Source organism: Arachis stenosperma, chromosome 1 (assembly GCF_014773155.1).
Source record: "Arachis stenosperma cultivar V10309 chromosome 1, arast.V10309.gnm1.PFL2, whole genome shotgun sequence".
Taxonomy (NCBI): domain Eukaryota; kingdom Viridiplantae; phylum Streptophyta; class Magnoliopsida; order Fabales; family Fabaceae; genus Arachis; species Arachis stenosperma.
In genome coordinates, this window is record NC_080377.1 from 46,431,343 (window position 1) to 46,444,569 (window position 13,227).

Sequence of the window (13,227 nt, forward strand, 5' to 3'; positions counted from 1 at the left end):
TACGGACAACAGACCTTTCGGGCCCAACATCTCAAACAAAAACTCCATTAAAATCTGGTCGTCAACCAACCTATCATCCATATCCAGAACTTGCATCGGCTTAGGATACCATGACAAAGAAAATTTCTCAACAAGGTACTCGTTTAGGTAAAAGGAAAACTGCTCAGGCACGCTCCTAACCTTAACGAACATGGTCTTAAAATCTTTAAAAGAGGACTTATAAAGACCGAAGATAGCACGACGAGGATAACTACTCAGATTAACCCATAGCCCACGACCAACCCCCTTAGCTTGGAACAACGAAAAAAAGAGCCTAAGAGACGGAGGACGATTAAGGAACTCCATCAAAACCTCGAACGCCCTTACAAACCCCCATGAATTAGGATGAAGCTGACTCGGAGCACAATTCAACCAGTAAAGAACACCACATTCAAAATCAGTGAAAGGAAGCTTAACTGCTAGCTCAGTAAACAAGCAGCTGTACATATAGAAGAAAGCCCAGTCATCACGACAATGGAAGACACGGTCACCAGCATCACAAGGAAGTATCATTATCTTAATACCACTACCACTCCTAACCCATATGTTAGAACCTAGCACATCAACCGACTCCCTATCACTAAACTGAGAAACATAACCCCTAACCCTAGCATCGACCTAGCCATAGAGGTCACCCTCACCAACACCAGCCTTTTCCTCTTCCATGCAACAAAGTAAAGAAAACTAAAATGAGAAAGAAAGAAGGAGCAGGAACACGAATCAGCACTCACCTTTTTTGCTCATTTTCTCCAAAATGCAGAATTCCCAAAATACCAAGAAAAAATCAAAGGGAGAAACACGTTTATTACACATAAAAAGAAGCAGTTACATATGAGGCGTTATCTTCCAATCCAAGCCATCAACACACCCACGATCAAAACTCCACCAATCACACGGTCAGGGGCACCTCTAAATTTGCAACATAAATCAAATCAGTCACTCATTAAATTGCGAAGAACAAAGCAAGCATTAAATGCTGCAAAACATTTCAAATTTACCAATAGAACTAAGCCAAGCTTGGGGACTGAAGGACACAGAACAAAAACGAATCCTTGGCCGAGGTATACAACATTACTGAGAAAAAAGCTCGCCTTCGTTCTGTCCAAACCAAGGCAAGCTTGGGGGCTATGATACGTCACCACATACCTCGGCCACCAAAAAACCTCGGAACGTTAACAGATAAGATCGGGCCCACTTATTTGAAAATAAGAAACATGTTCGGCAAATATGATCACCGAAACAGAATACGATAACCGACCTACAGACTCAGACTTATCCACAACAAACGGATAAAACAACATCTATAAAGCCGAACTAATATCCTCGGCTATAGGGCATGTTCTATTCTCAGTCTTTGTATTTTACTTAATACACTCATTAGAGATTATTATTGACTCGAGTGTCGGAGTATCTTTTGCAGGTATTTCCGCCGCGGTGTTTGGTCTTGGCCGACGTATAGTTCTTCCTCTCTGCTGACAACTTGCTCAGAAGTGCTAAAACTCGACCATTTCAATACTCGGACGAATCAAGATCCAAGTTGAGAAGAACACTCCAGAGTAACACAAAAAGTCACAGAGGAATATCTTAGGTTAGCGCTAAAACACGCAATAAATCTTCTATTATTGTCTTACAATAAATCTTCTATTATGGTCTTCTAGGATATCCCCACAAACGAATCTTCCCTCCTTGTTGACCAAACTATCTAAATTGATGAGCTTTTATAAAGGGATAAATCAGAAGATATCATTGGATAAGTCATCTTCAAAAGTCCTAACCTTTCTATTAACTCGAGCAAATTCAGTGTGGGCTAAATAATAATCTTTTGTTAAATAAAAAGCGAGTTTATAAATTTTTTTTTCTTCAAAAATCTTATTTATTTATGGAAAAAAATTATTTTTTTAAAACAAAAAAAAACTCATAGTACTAACAAAGAGTCAAAGAGAAGAGATCATACAAAGTTGATACTACATAATTAGTAGTATAATATTCTTCGATTATTTTAAATCGCGTCTAAAAGATGCATACATAAGATTGATAGCGTATGTCAAAATTATCTTTATAACAACTTCAGAATAAATGCAACACTATCCATCTTTTAACTTTTTAGTTTTTCATGATTAAATCAGTTATAAAATAATTAAAAAATCTGAATTCTTATATCAAGCGTATCTCTTAACAAAAATATTTTAGGAACAACTAAATTCAAAGTTATCTAGACTTAGAAGGAGAAGAAAGAAAAAAGGAGACGAAACTAAGGAAAATAAATATATATGAAATATAAATTAATGATTTTTTAACTAGCTTTTCATTATCATGCACAAGTACATATGCTAATATTTAAAGTATATATTGAATTCAGTTAAGATGTGTTTTAATATTTTAAATTAAGAAATTTTTATAAAAAATTAATAAAATTTAAAATTTTAACATATTTAGTATATATTAATTAAAATAAAAAATTATAAACTTCTACAAATAATAACATTAAAAATACACCAAGAGAAAAATAATATTTATTATGATACTTATATATAATTATCTAATTTATTAAAATAAAATAAAAATTAATATTTAAGTTAAAAAATATAAAAATAAATAATTTTTAAATAATTAAAATTTATCATAAAAAATAAATTCGACCAATTCCACACCAAAGAATTTGCCCCCCAAAAAAAATACTGAAAAGTGATACCTGTAATTCTCATCATTTATGCGTTGACCATGGATCTTTTGATATGACATCACTGTGCACGTAGGTGCCGTTTTTTTCTGCATTAACTTTCCGCCAAAAGCAAGAGGATTCGGAAAGATGAGAAAAAACAAACAAAAGTACCTCTACAAAGTCTAACATATATCAGGTGAATATTATCGTAGCTAAAAGATAATGCCTACCTATTATAAAAGATTAAAAATTAATATTTAATTAAAAAATAAAAAAATAAATAATTAAAAAAATCAAAATTTATTAAAAAAATAAATTAGATAAAATTTAGACAACAATTCATAAATACTATAGAATTGGCACATAAATAATTCCATTTTATTTGGCGGTGAACCGCCTCCCACCTCATCAACCAACAGCTCCGCGTGTCCGCCAAAGACTAAGAAACATTCATGTCAATTTATTCAGTAGTCAAGCTCCATACCAGACAAACAAACAAACATTTTTGACTCCCCTCAACCCCATTTACCCACATACGTATTAATATTAATGAATATTTTACCAACACAAATTAATCAATTAAGCCCTCAATAATTTCCTTGTAGAATTGTCATATCTTATTCTACTAAAGTCCAATTTTAAGGAGGAGGGATTCCTAATTGACAACCCGTGGAACAAAAATGTGGTTAGAAATACTAATACTTTTTCAGCCATAAATAATTAACATTCACTGCTCTAATTGATTAGCAGAAGCAATTAAGAAGCTCAACCCCGAAAGGCAGAAAAGGTTTTCAATTCTAAGAAGAAGATGGGGATAACAGGGTGCAGTGTTGGTGGGTACATGGACGACACAAAGTTCAACAAACCTATGCCATGGATTGGGATATACATAGCAGCAGCTTCCCTTGCTTGTCTCATAGCAGTAACTGTAGATCTCATACATGGAATTCGAGGCCGCAAATTCTGGTTCCCTTGCAGATACTTCTGCCTCAACGCTACTTCCTTGACCATAATCGGCGTTGCGCTTAAGCTTTCCGTTGATCTCAACACTCCGGTGCCTCAGCGCCATGACCAGCTCGCTAAACTCAGCAGCAGCGCCTTGATCTGCACAATCATTGGTGAGTCCAGGGAAGTTAGTTGAATTAGTTAGAAATTCTGTTATGGTTAGTTAGTTACGAAGAGCCTCTGTTGCACTTGCTTTTAGATTTGTATGTAATAAGACTGAGTGAAAGGAATAAAAGACTGAAAAATGATATGTATGAATCTATTGTGTATATTATTTGAATGATTAGGAACATGTTCTCCTCTGTACAACTCGTAAAATATACGCAAGATCTCAAATCCACAAAATGATTCCTTTGGCCAGAAAAAGAAAGAGAGTGTGTAGTGATTCATCATAACATACTAATTCTAGAATAGAAAAGAATAAAGGTGCATAAAATGTAGAAAGGAGAAAGGGACGAAAAGAAGTTATTTGTCCTGCTGGGCTTCATCATTGTGATTGTGCCGTGAGCTCTTTTGTATGCACAATCACAGGTTATATTAGTTACAAATTCTGTTATAGTTAGTTATGGATAGCAGCTACTCTACTTTTCTGGCCGACTTTTAGTTACAAAATCTGTTATACTTATGGATTGCAGCTACTGTGCTTTGCTTGCAGACTTGCAGTTACAAATTTTGTTATGGTTAGTTATAGCAATTGCAAATTCTGTTATGGCTGGTTGATTAAGATTAATACAACTTATAACTTTATTCACTTTTGATAGGTAACTCCATGCCTTCTCTTGGTGTCACGGACAACAAAGAGACCATGATGAATGTTGTGGCCATGGGAATACTTGTGATCACCATGATTGTGAATATCTGCATCCAATTTGTTACCGGGGTTATCTATGTATTCTGGGTAGAACATGCTATCATCATGCTTCTAATGCTCATTCTCTTGATGACAATGTTCTCCTCCGCAGTGGCTATCCCGAAGATGAAGCATTACTTGGAGCTGAAGTATGAGATGAATGAGGAGGCGCTAAAAGAAAGCGCGAACCAAGTAGAAGAAGCCGAAGCCGAAGCCAATAATCAAGTCATCAACAGTCTTAGAGAAGAACTAATGAGGTTTTGGATGATGGCACACACTAGCAGCCCCCAATTTGTTGTTGGAAGGTCAGTGACGTGCACTGCATCAGGCGCTTTCTGTCTTCTAAGTACATTGGCGTTAGCAGAGGCTATGCTTAGGTCTTATTTAATGCCATGGTCCTTTAGATTCTGCACTGGCCACAGTGATTACAAATGGTCCACCACAATGATTCTCATAGTTCAGGTTGCTGCAGTGGCAATTGGTACTATTTCCCCTGCTTTTAGATGGTTCACTGCCATAAGTTATAGATGCCCAATCTTGAGACATAGAAGTACTAAGAAGAAATTACAAGTGGAAGGATATTGGACTGCTAGGCTAATTCTAATGAAAGAAAGGCCTCTTGGTTTTCGAATTCGGAATAGGCAGTACAGAAAGTTAGCCCATGATGCAAAAGTGATCCTGTTCAAGTTCTTGATTAAACTGCAGATAGGGATTGTTCTGACGTGCAAAGCAACACAGTGTGTTTCCGTGTCCCTCATGTGCTTTGTGTTGGCAGGTTGTAACTTTTTCAGGAAGTTAAAGTCCAAGTTTAGTCACAGTGTCTCAAGCATTAGCAGCGGGACAGAGTCAAGGACGAATGCGAAGTTCGATCTGAGGCGTTTTGTTCTTCATCTTGAAGGCGAGGAAGAGCTAGTTGGGGTGATGATGAAAGACAATCGTGACGCCACTAATCATTGGTTTCAAGCTGGGGAAAAGAAGGAACCAAAACATGTCATTGAGCTAATAGAAAAGTGTTCAATCTTGGAAGGGTTTAAGGGAGTGGTAGCGTTTGACAGTGACCAAGTTCCTCATTTACACTGTGCAGAACCTCCAAATAGTTGGTCACTTCCTTTGGTAACACTAGCAAGCATAATAGTTGCAATTCCAAACATTGATAGGTGTAAGGTGAGAAATTTGATAGATGCTCTAAATGAAGGGCTTCCCTATGTGAAGTTCATAGAAAACAACTTGGACAAAGAAGGAAAATTAATTAAAGTGAGGACAGCTGCAGAAATCATATGGCTTGGAGTTGATCTATATCAGAAGTGGCATGATGTGGATCTTTATAAGCTTTCCCTTCAAAGTGAGAGCCCCAAAGAGACATTAGAGAAACTCAGTGAAGCTGCGAAAATCCGGTATCACAAGTTTAAAGCCAAATATAACCATATATGCATTAGGGTATCACCTTCATCATGGCCCATCAAGATATTGTCATCTAATTCCATGTACAGAATAAGCCAAGCCACTCTATTGAATCATGAATGCATGAAAGACCATAGTTCAGAGAGGTTGTTTGAAGCACTGAAAGGAATGATCTGTGATATATTGGGTGCATGTCTCACTAACTTGCCTCATGTTATATCCACAAAGTGCTTGAATAGCGCCATTGAAGAGAGAGAGGATAGTGTCAGATATTCGGTTCACGTGCTTGGTAAGACCAAGAAGATTATAGAAATGCTAGAAAAAAGAGCATTTCCTGTCTTGGATTTTGCCAAAGGGACTAATATTGAAGACTGGCGTTTGATGCATAAGCAGAACAAGTTCTTGCCTTTTGATCCATGTTCACTGGAGAATGATACTCTAAAAGCTCCTGAAAAATCAAGTGACTGTCGCCTAAATATTGATTGAAAACTAGAGGAACTGATGATTTTGCAATTTGGTATGTAATAGTGTGAGAAAAAGGAGGAAGAAGATAGAAAAACAAAAATAGAGTCCAGTCTTGTTTATCAGTGACTTGAGAAATAGGTTAATGACTAAACACTTTTGCTTCCGATTTGTGCACTGATACCATGTAAAACAATCTTTGAAAAAAATTAAATGTATGAAAAGAATGGGAGTAGATCCTCTCAAAATTCAATTGAAAAACTTATTTCATCATGTTATATGTATGTTTCCAGTTGTGTGACGTGGGGTGCACTATCTGACATGACTCTCGAAACCTCAGTTGCATTCTTTGCATTTGTTCACGCTAGAAAATCCTCCTCCAAAGTGAAAATGAAAGTTAGAGCGACTCGAAAATGATGTGCTTATGTCAACAGATTGCAGTGAAACATCAGGTGTGGCATCTGACCAATCATTCACAACCTTTCTTTGAAGTTGGCCACTATCTACAGAATCTCTTGAAACTTGCAGTTGAGGATAATATTGAGCCCCATGCTGATGGTGATGGTAGTCAGATGGCATAAACTCCCATATCAATTGATTGGGTGGAACAACATTAAACGTTGCCACAGCTCGAGAAGTTGATCAAGTCTTGGATTGTGAAAGCGAACCTGTGTGGCCAAAAATCCATGTGGCTCGTGGAGATGATACCAATCCATATGTCAGAAGTAAGATCTCTAACCATCGATGCTCACGTCTCAAGTCGTAATGCAAACAAATTGAATGTCACTCCAATTCTTGTAGTTACGACCTCTTAAGTCTCTATTGTGGCTAGCTTTGAGATCCACAAGGTCTTCAAGGTGACGTTGCAACCAAATTGATGCATCACCCAGTCAGCCAGATGCCACTCAACAATTTTAAAGCAAATTATTGGGCAACAATAAGCACAACCCGCTCAATGTCATGCATAATATCTGACGAAATTTGCATCGCCACATGTTTATCTTGGTAAGATTGCCATTTAAATTGTCATATTAAAGTAACACAGGATTACATAATACCATATAACCCACAACATATAATAAAGTAAATTTATTTTTAATCTTACCTCATTCATGGATATGTGGTCTATGCAAGTCCAAATTGCAAGTATGTGATGGAATTCTCAGTGTCGAAGGTGCTCACATCCCTCCTAACTGTGTAAACTATGTAAACTTAGTATTTCAAAATAGAATACAATTTAAAACATAAATAATATTACTATGATATAAATCTTCGTGCTAATAAAAATGAAAAAGGCAAGTGAGGCACTAGACATAGTCATGGAAGCCTAAGTCATGCCCACAATTGTAACAAAATAGTGCAACCACTAATTTAATCTATCCTGTCGCAAAAAGCTCGACATAATCCCTAGTATAAACTGGCAAGGTATACAGACCCTCAACTTAAATTTCCACAGTGGTCCAAATCTATTACCAGTGGAAGATATTTTCGATGGACTAAATTTTTTAACTTATCTGATAATAAACGAACACCCAATATCAGTAGTATATAAACTCGGGCTTTTTGTTTTGCGGTAACACACTACTCATAAATATACCAGAGGGATGTGAATTTTATTTTGTGAACAAAAAAATTCGAATCCTCGACTTCAACTCTACAATTATCAAAGTACAATTATGTCACAATGCATTATCTATAAAAAAAAAAAAAAATAGAATGTGCGACATTCGGGTCTCCATCTCTCAACAAGTGAAGTAATAAAAGCATGATCTATGTTATAATCTTAAATATTGACAATGTACAATGTAACACCCTAACTTTTAGCACCTTATAATCGTATTAAAAGTTCAGGCGTTACTTACGTCTAAACCTTGTTATTTTATACTATCTTTATTTAATATTGAATCTTTGCAAATATGAAACAAAACTTTAATTAAGAAAACAAATATTCTTTATTTTAAACCACCTAATCACAAAAATATATATATATATATATATTCACATAGCAATATATACATAGACTTATTCAAAGATCCTCAAACGCACGTCCTTCCCCTCTAGAAAACAAAACAGTAAACGACGAAGGAAAAAAAATAAAATCTAAGAACTTAACTCGTAAACTCAATATTCTATACTCCTGTAACTCCGCACTAAACATTCGCACTTGTAGCTGAAAGGGGTGGAAATAGGGGATAAGAACTGGAGAGTTCTTAGTAGGGTTGGGGTTAGAAGTTAAGTTCGTATCATTAAGTTCTCAGTCAATAACAACAGTCAACAAAGTACAATCAAACTCAACAATTACAGAATATAAAATCCAATCACAAGCACACACAATAATAAAAACACAATCACAACCAAATATGCGCAAACAAGTATGATGTATGTTGATCCTATGGCTGATGATATCATCTGCCAGTTATATAGCCAACCAAACATGTCCTTGTAGCTAACCTTGGACGAAAACACCCATCGCGGAGCAAGTAGGTAGGAGCTACAACCCATTACTACTACCCGCTTAACGCAGAGCAAGTGAAAGAACTACTACTACCGCTACTACTCAGGCAGGTGTTTAAAAGCTCAACTTGGAGCAAGTGGAATAATCCACTACTGCTGCTACTACCCAAGCGTCACAATCACTAACTTGGAGTAAGCTGGACGAACCACAATCCTTGCTACTACCCAGGTATCACATTCAAAATCCATTGTTACTTTCGTTATCATTTCATTTCTTTCATATTCATTCAAAACTCCATAATTAAACTCGGTATTTATAATTCTTCTTCCGTATCTCATACCTGGAGCAAGTGGGACTAAGCCACAATCCTTGCGTACTGTCCAGGTATTTTCTAATTATCAAAATCTCTCTTTAAAAACAATTCAAATCCATTTCTCTTTCATTAAACTCTTTTTCTTGATAAATCAAATTCAAACATAATACTTTTCTCGATAAAACTCAAAACATAATAATTTATTTAGTAATTTAAAATTAGCTAATATAATTTTTTAACCTTTTGAAAATCCATTTTCACTCCCAAAATAATAAAATACACTGATAAACCCCAATTTTACAATTTATTTTGTGTTGAATTTATGGGATTTATCAACTTATATCATATTTATTCAATGAAATAGCATGGTTTTGTAATTCTCCTTAATTTGTGCTTAAATGTTAACAACATGCTTTTTAGGCCTTTAAATTGTTAATTTTAATTCACTTTAATTGTATTCGATGCCTTGATATGTTTGTTGAGTGATTTTAGGGTCATAAGGCAAGGATTGATAGAAGAAGTGAAGAAAAATCATGCAAAGTGGAGAATTCATGAAGAAATGAGGATTCGGTGGATTCAAGGCCACGCACACGTGTCATCCACGCGTACGCGTGAGAAGGAATTTTGCCAAGCGACGCGCACGCGTCACACACGCATACGCGTGACACTGGTCACGTGACCTCATTAAAGGCAATACGATAGGGCGACTTCTGAGCTAATGGAGGCCCAAATCCAACTCCATTATGATGCTATTGAACCCAAGGATTGAAGGAGAATGAACGTAGGAGTCATAGTTTAGTTTTCACCATATTTTAGGTTAGAATTCTAGAGAGAGAAGTTCTCTCTTCTCTCTAGAATTTAGGGTAGTTTATGTCAAATTTTCTTAGATCCAAGTTTTAATTCTTGTTTTAGCTCAATTCCCTTTACATTCCCTTGTTCTATTATCTTAATCCTCTTAGTTTTTTTTTGTTAATTCCTTTATTTTGCAAATTTAGTTTATGAACTCTCTTATCAATTTCAATTCTCTTTTAATGCAATTTTATGTTTTCATGTCTTTTTAAGTTTATCTTAGTTGCTATTGTTGATTTCTTGTTTGTGTTAGTTATGGTTTTCATTAATTCTTGCAATTTGTGATATTTACTTTTATTACACTCTAGGTGTTTGATAAAATATTTTCACTAGTTATGGAGTAATTTTCTATACTCTTGGCCTAGGCTAAGGAAATTGAGTGAACTTGAGTCATTGGGTCTAATTGAATTGGTGATTTGGGAATCTTTGATGGTCAATTTGATACCCATTAACATTAACTCACTACTAAGTTAATTAGTAGCTAGGTTGGGACTTATGGGTTGATATTGATCAAGCCTATTTGACATACTTCAAGCATAGAAGTAGACTTGTTGGTCCGTCTGAGAGATGTATAAACATAGTTGTTGGTCCGTGCTTTCCAGCCAAGTATTCACACGAACCCAAGTAGACGCAGGTGTTTGTCAGGCGCGTTCATCTTAATGTGATGAACAGAGCTAATTTGTCAAATCATCCTATTCACCACAATGAAGATCAGATATACATCTTAGAAATAAATCAAACACAGATCGAGGAAGAAACAGTAATACTTTTATTAATTCATTGGACTCAACAGGGCTCCTCCCCTCAACCTAGGAGGTTTAGAAACTCATACTGATGTGAAAAATAAAGTGATACACGAAATTCGGTTGAATGATGGGTGATTGTTCTTATGATTATGTAAAATACACTTTAAATACTAAATAGATGACTAGTAAGGGTAAAACAGTCTATTTAGTGCTAAAATCTACTTCTGGGGCCCACTTGATGAGTGTTTGGACTGAGATTTGATGAGATCCACGTGCTATGAGGTCTCTTAGGCATGGAACGCCAGCTAGGGGGTCCTCTTTGGGCGTTTGGATATTGGTCTCTGCTCTTTGGGCGCTGGACGCCTGGAACAGGGCAGGAAGCTGGCGTTGAACGCTAGTTTTGCGCCTTCTAATCCGAAGCAAAGTATGAACTATTATATATTGGTGGAAAGCTCTGTAAGTCAGCTTTCCACAGCCATTGAGAATGCTTTATTTGAACTTCTGTAGCTCTAGAAAATCTCTTCTGAGTGCAAGGAGGTCAAATCTAGACAACATCTGTAGTGCTTTCTCTGTCTCTGAATCAGACTTCTGCTCCAGCTCCACAAATTCAACCCGAAAATAGCTGAAATGGTCCAAAAACACACAAACTCAAAGTGAATTCCAAAAATGTGAATTTAACACTAAAACCTATAAAAACTCAATAAAAACTAAACAAAACATACTAAAAACTACATGAAAATGATGCCAAAAAGCGTATAAAATATTTGCTCATCAAGGAGGATAATGCGCAACCTCCAAAGCATAGTATGAATGATGAAAAATTGGAAGAAGTTATTCAAGAAGCAAGCTCCACCATTGAAAATTATTCCACACCAACCAATGTGAAATTGATGAACCTCCCTCATTGTGTTATGAAATTGATGACAAGGAGGACCGTGCACAAGCTCCGACACATGGCTTGAGAAATGAGGGATGTATAGAAGAAGCTGATGAAAAAGAAATTGACATTGAGGAAGCTTTCCAAGAGGTGGATGTCATCCAAAAAGAGTGATGCACCACTAATTCGTGGTACATCTTGTGCTTAATTGAGTGGATTTTTATTCACTATTCTCACATTTATTCATGTAAATTGCATGTTTTACATTTTCCTTCCTGATTTTGTGCTATGTTTGAAAACATGCTTCTTTGGCCTTTAATTCACTATTTTTAATCCTCTCTTATTACCATTTGATGCCTTGATATGTGTGTTAAATGTTTTCAGAGATTACAGGGCAGGAATGGCTTAGAGGATAGAAAGAAAGCATACAAAAGTGGAAGGAATACAAGCAATTGAAGGAACTGCAAAGCTGTCAACCCTGACCTCTTCACACTCAATCGACCATAACTTGACCTACAGAGGTCCAAATGAGACGGTTCCAGTTGCGTCAAAAATTTAACATCCGGGGCTTTGCAATGATATATAATTTGCCATAGTTGCCTTGCTGTTAGGCGACATGCATGCGTGAAGAACGCGTACACATGGATTGTGCCGCAGACAAGTGACGCATACGCGTGATAGAGCCACGTGCTGGACATATCAGAAATCGCTGGGGGCGATTTCTGGGCTATTTTTGACCTAATTTTTGGCCCAAAAAATACAGATTAGAGGCTGTAGAGTGGGAGAATCATTCGTTAACTTTTCATTCACATAATTTTAGGTTTGAGATGTAGTTTTCTAGAGAGAGGCTCTCTTCTCTCTCTAGGTTTGATGATTTAGGATTTCTCTTAGTTTTAGGTTTATTTCTCCTCCAATTCAGGTTCAATGTTCCTTTAATTTAGTTTATCTTCTACTTTTATTTATTCTATTACTTTAATTTATGAATTCTCATGTTAGATTTGATTTCTCTTATTAATGCAATTTGAGGTATTTCAGATTTATTGCTTTTTCTTATTTAATGGTGTATATGCGCCTTCCAAGTGTTTGATAAAATGCTTGGTAGAATTTTAAAGTAGCTTTTTATGTTCTTAGCTTAGATTGAGTGATTAGAGACTCTTGAATTGTCAAAATCTCTTGTTGGTTGGTGATTGAAACTAGCTAGCTGGCTTGAAATTCACTACTTTAGTCTTTGATTAGACCTTGTGGATTCAAGTTGATGTTCTTACTTGACTTACCTTCAATTGTTAGAGGTTAACTAAGTGATAGCAAAAGGCAATTACCGTTCACAATTGACATTGATAATAAGGATAGGAATTCTAATTATCAATCCTTGCTAAGACTTTTCTTAATTATTATTTTGTTTCCCTGCCATTTTATTTTCTTGTTCCTTAATCCAAAACCCTGAAAAGATACAATCCCATAACCAATAATAACTACACCTCCCTGTAATTTCTTGAGAGACGACCCGAGTTTTAAATACTTCGATTTATTTTTATTGAGTTTGCTTAAGTGACAAACAAGTTTTTGCA

The 13,227-nt window shown here is 35.9% G+C and overlaps 1 protein-coding gene across 1 annotated transcript; it reads left to right on the forward strand.

The window, feature by feature from the left end:
- Positions 1–3,218: 3,218 nt before the first annotated feature.
- Positions 3,219–6,697, forward strand: LOC130973327 (uncharacterized). The gene is made up of 2 exons (XM_057897809.1): positions 3,219–3,819; positions 4,468–6,697. The coding sequence occupies exons 1-2, from the start codon at positions 3,510–3,512 to the stop codon at positions 6,441–6,443; spliced, it is 2,286 nt and encodes a 761-aa protein (XP_057753792.1). The 5' UTR covers positions 3,219–3,509; the 3' UTR covers positions 6,444–6,697.
- The last annotated feature ends 6,530 nt before the right edge of the window (positions 6,698–13,227 follow it).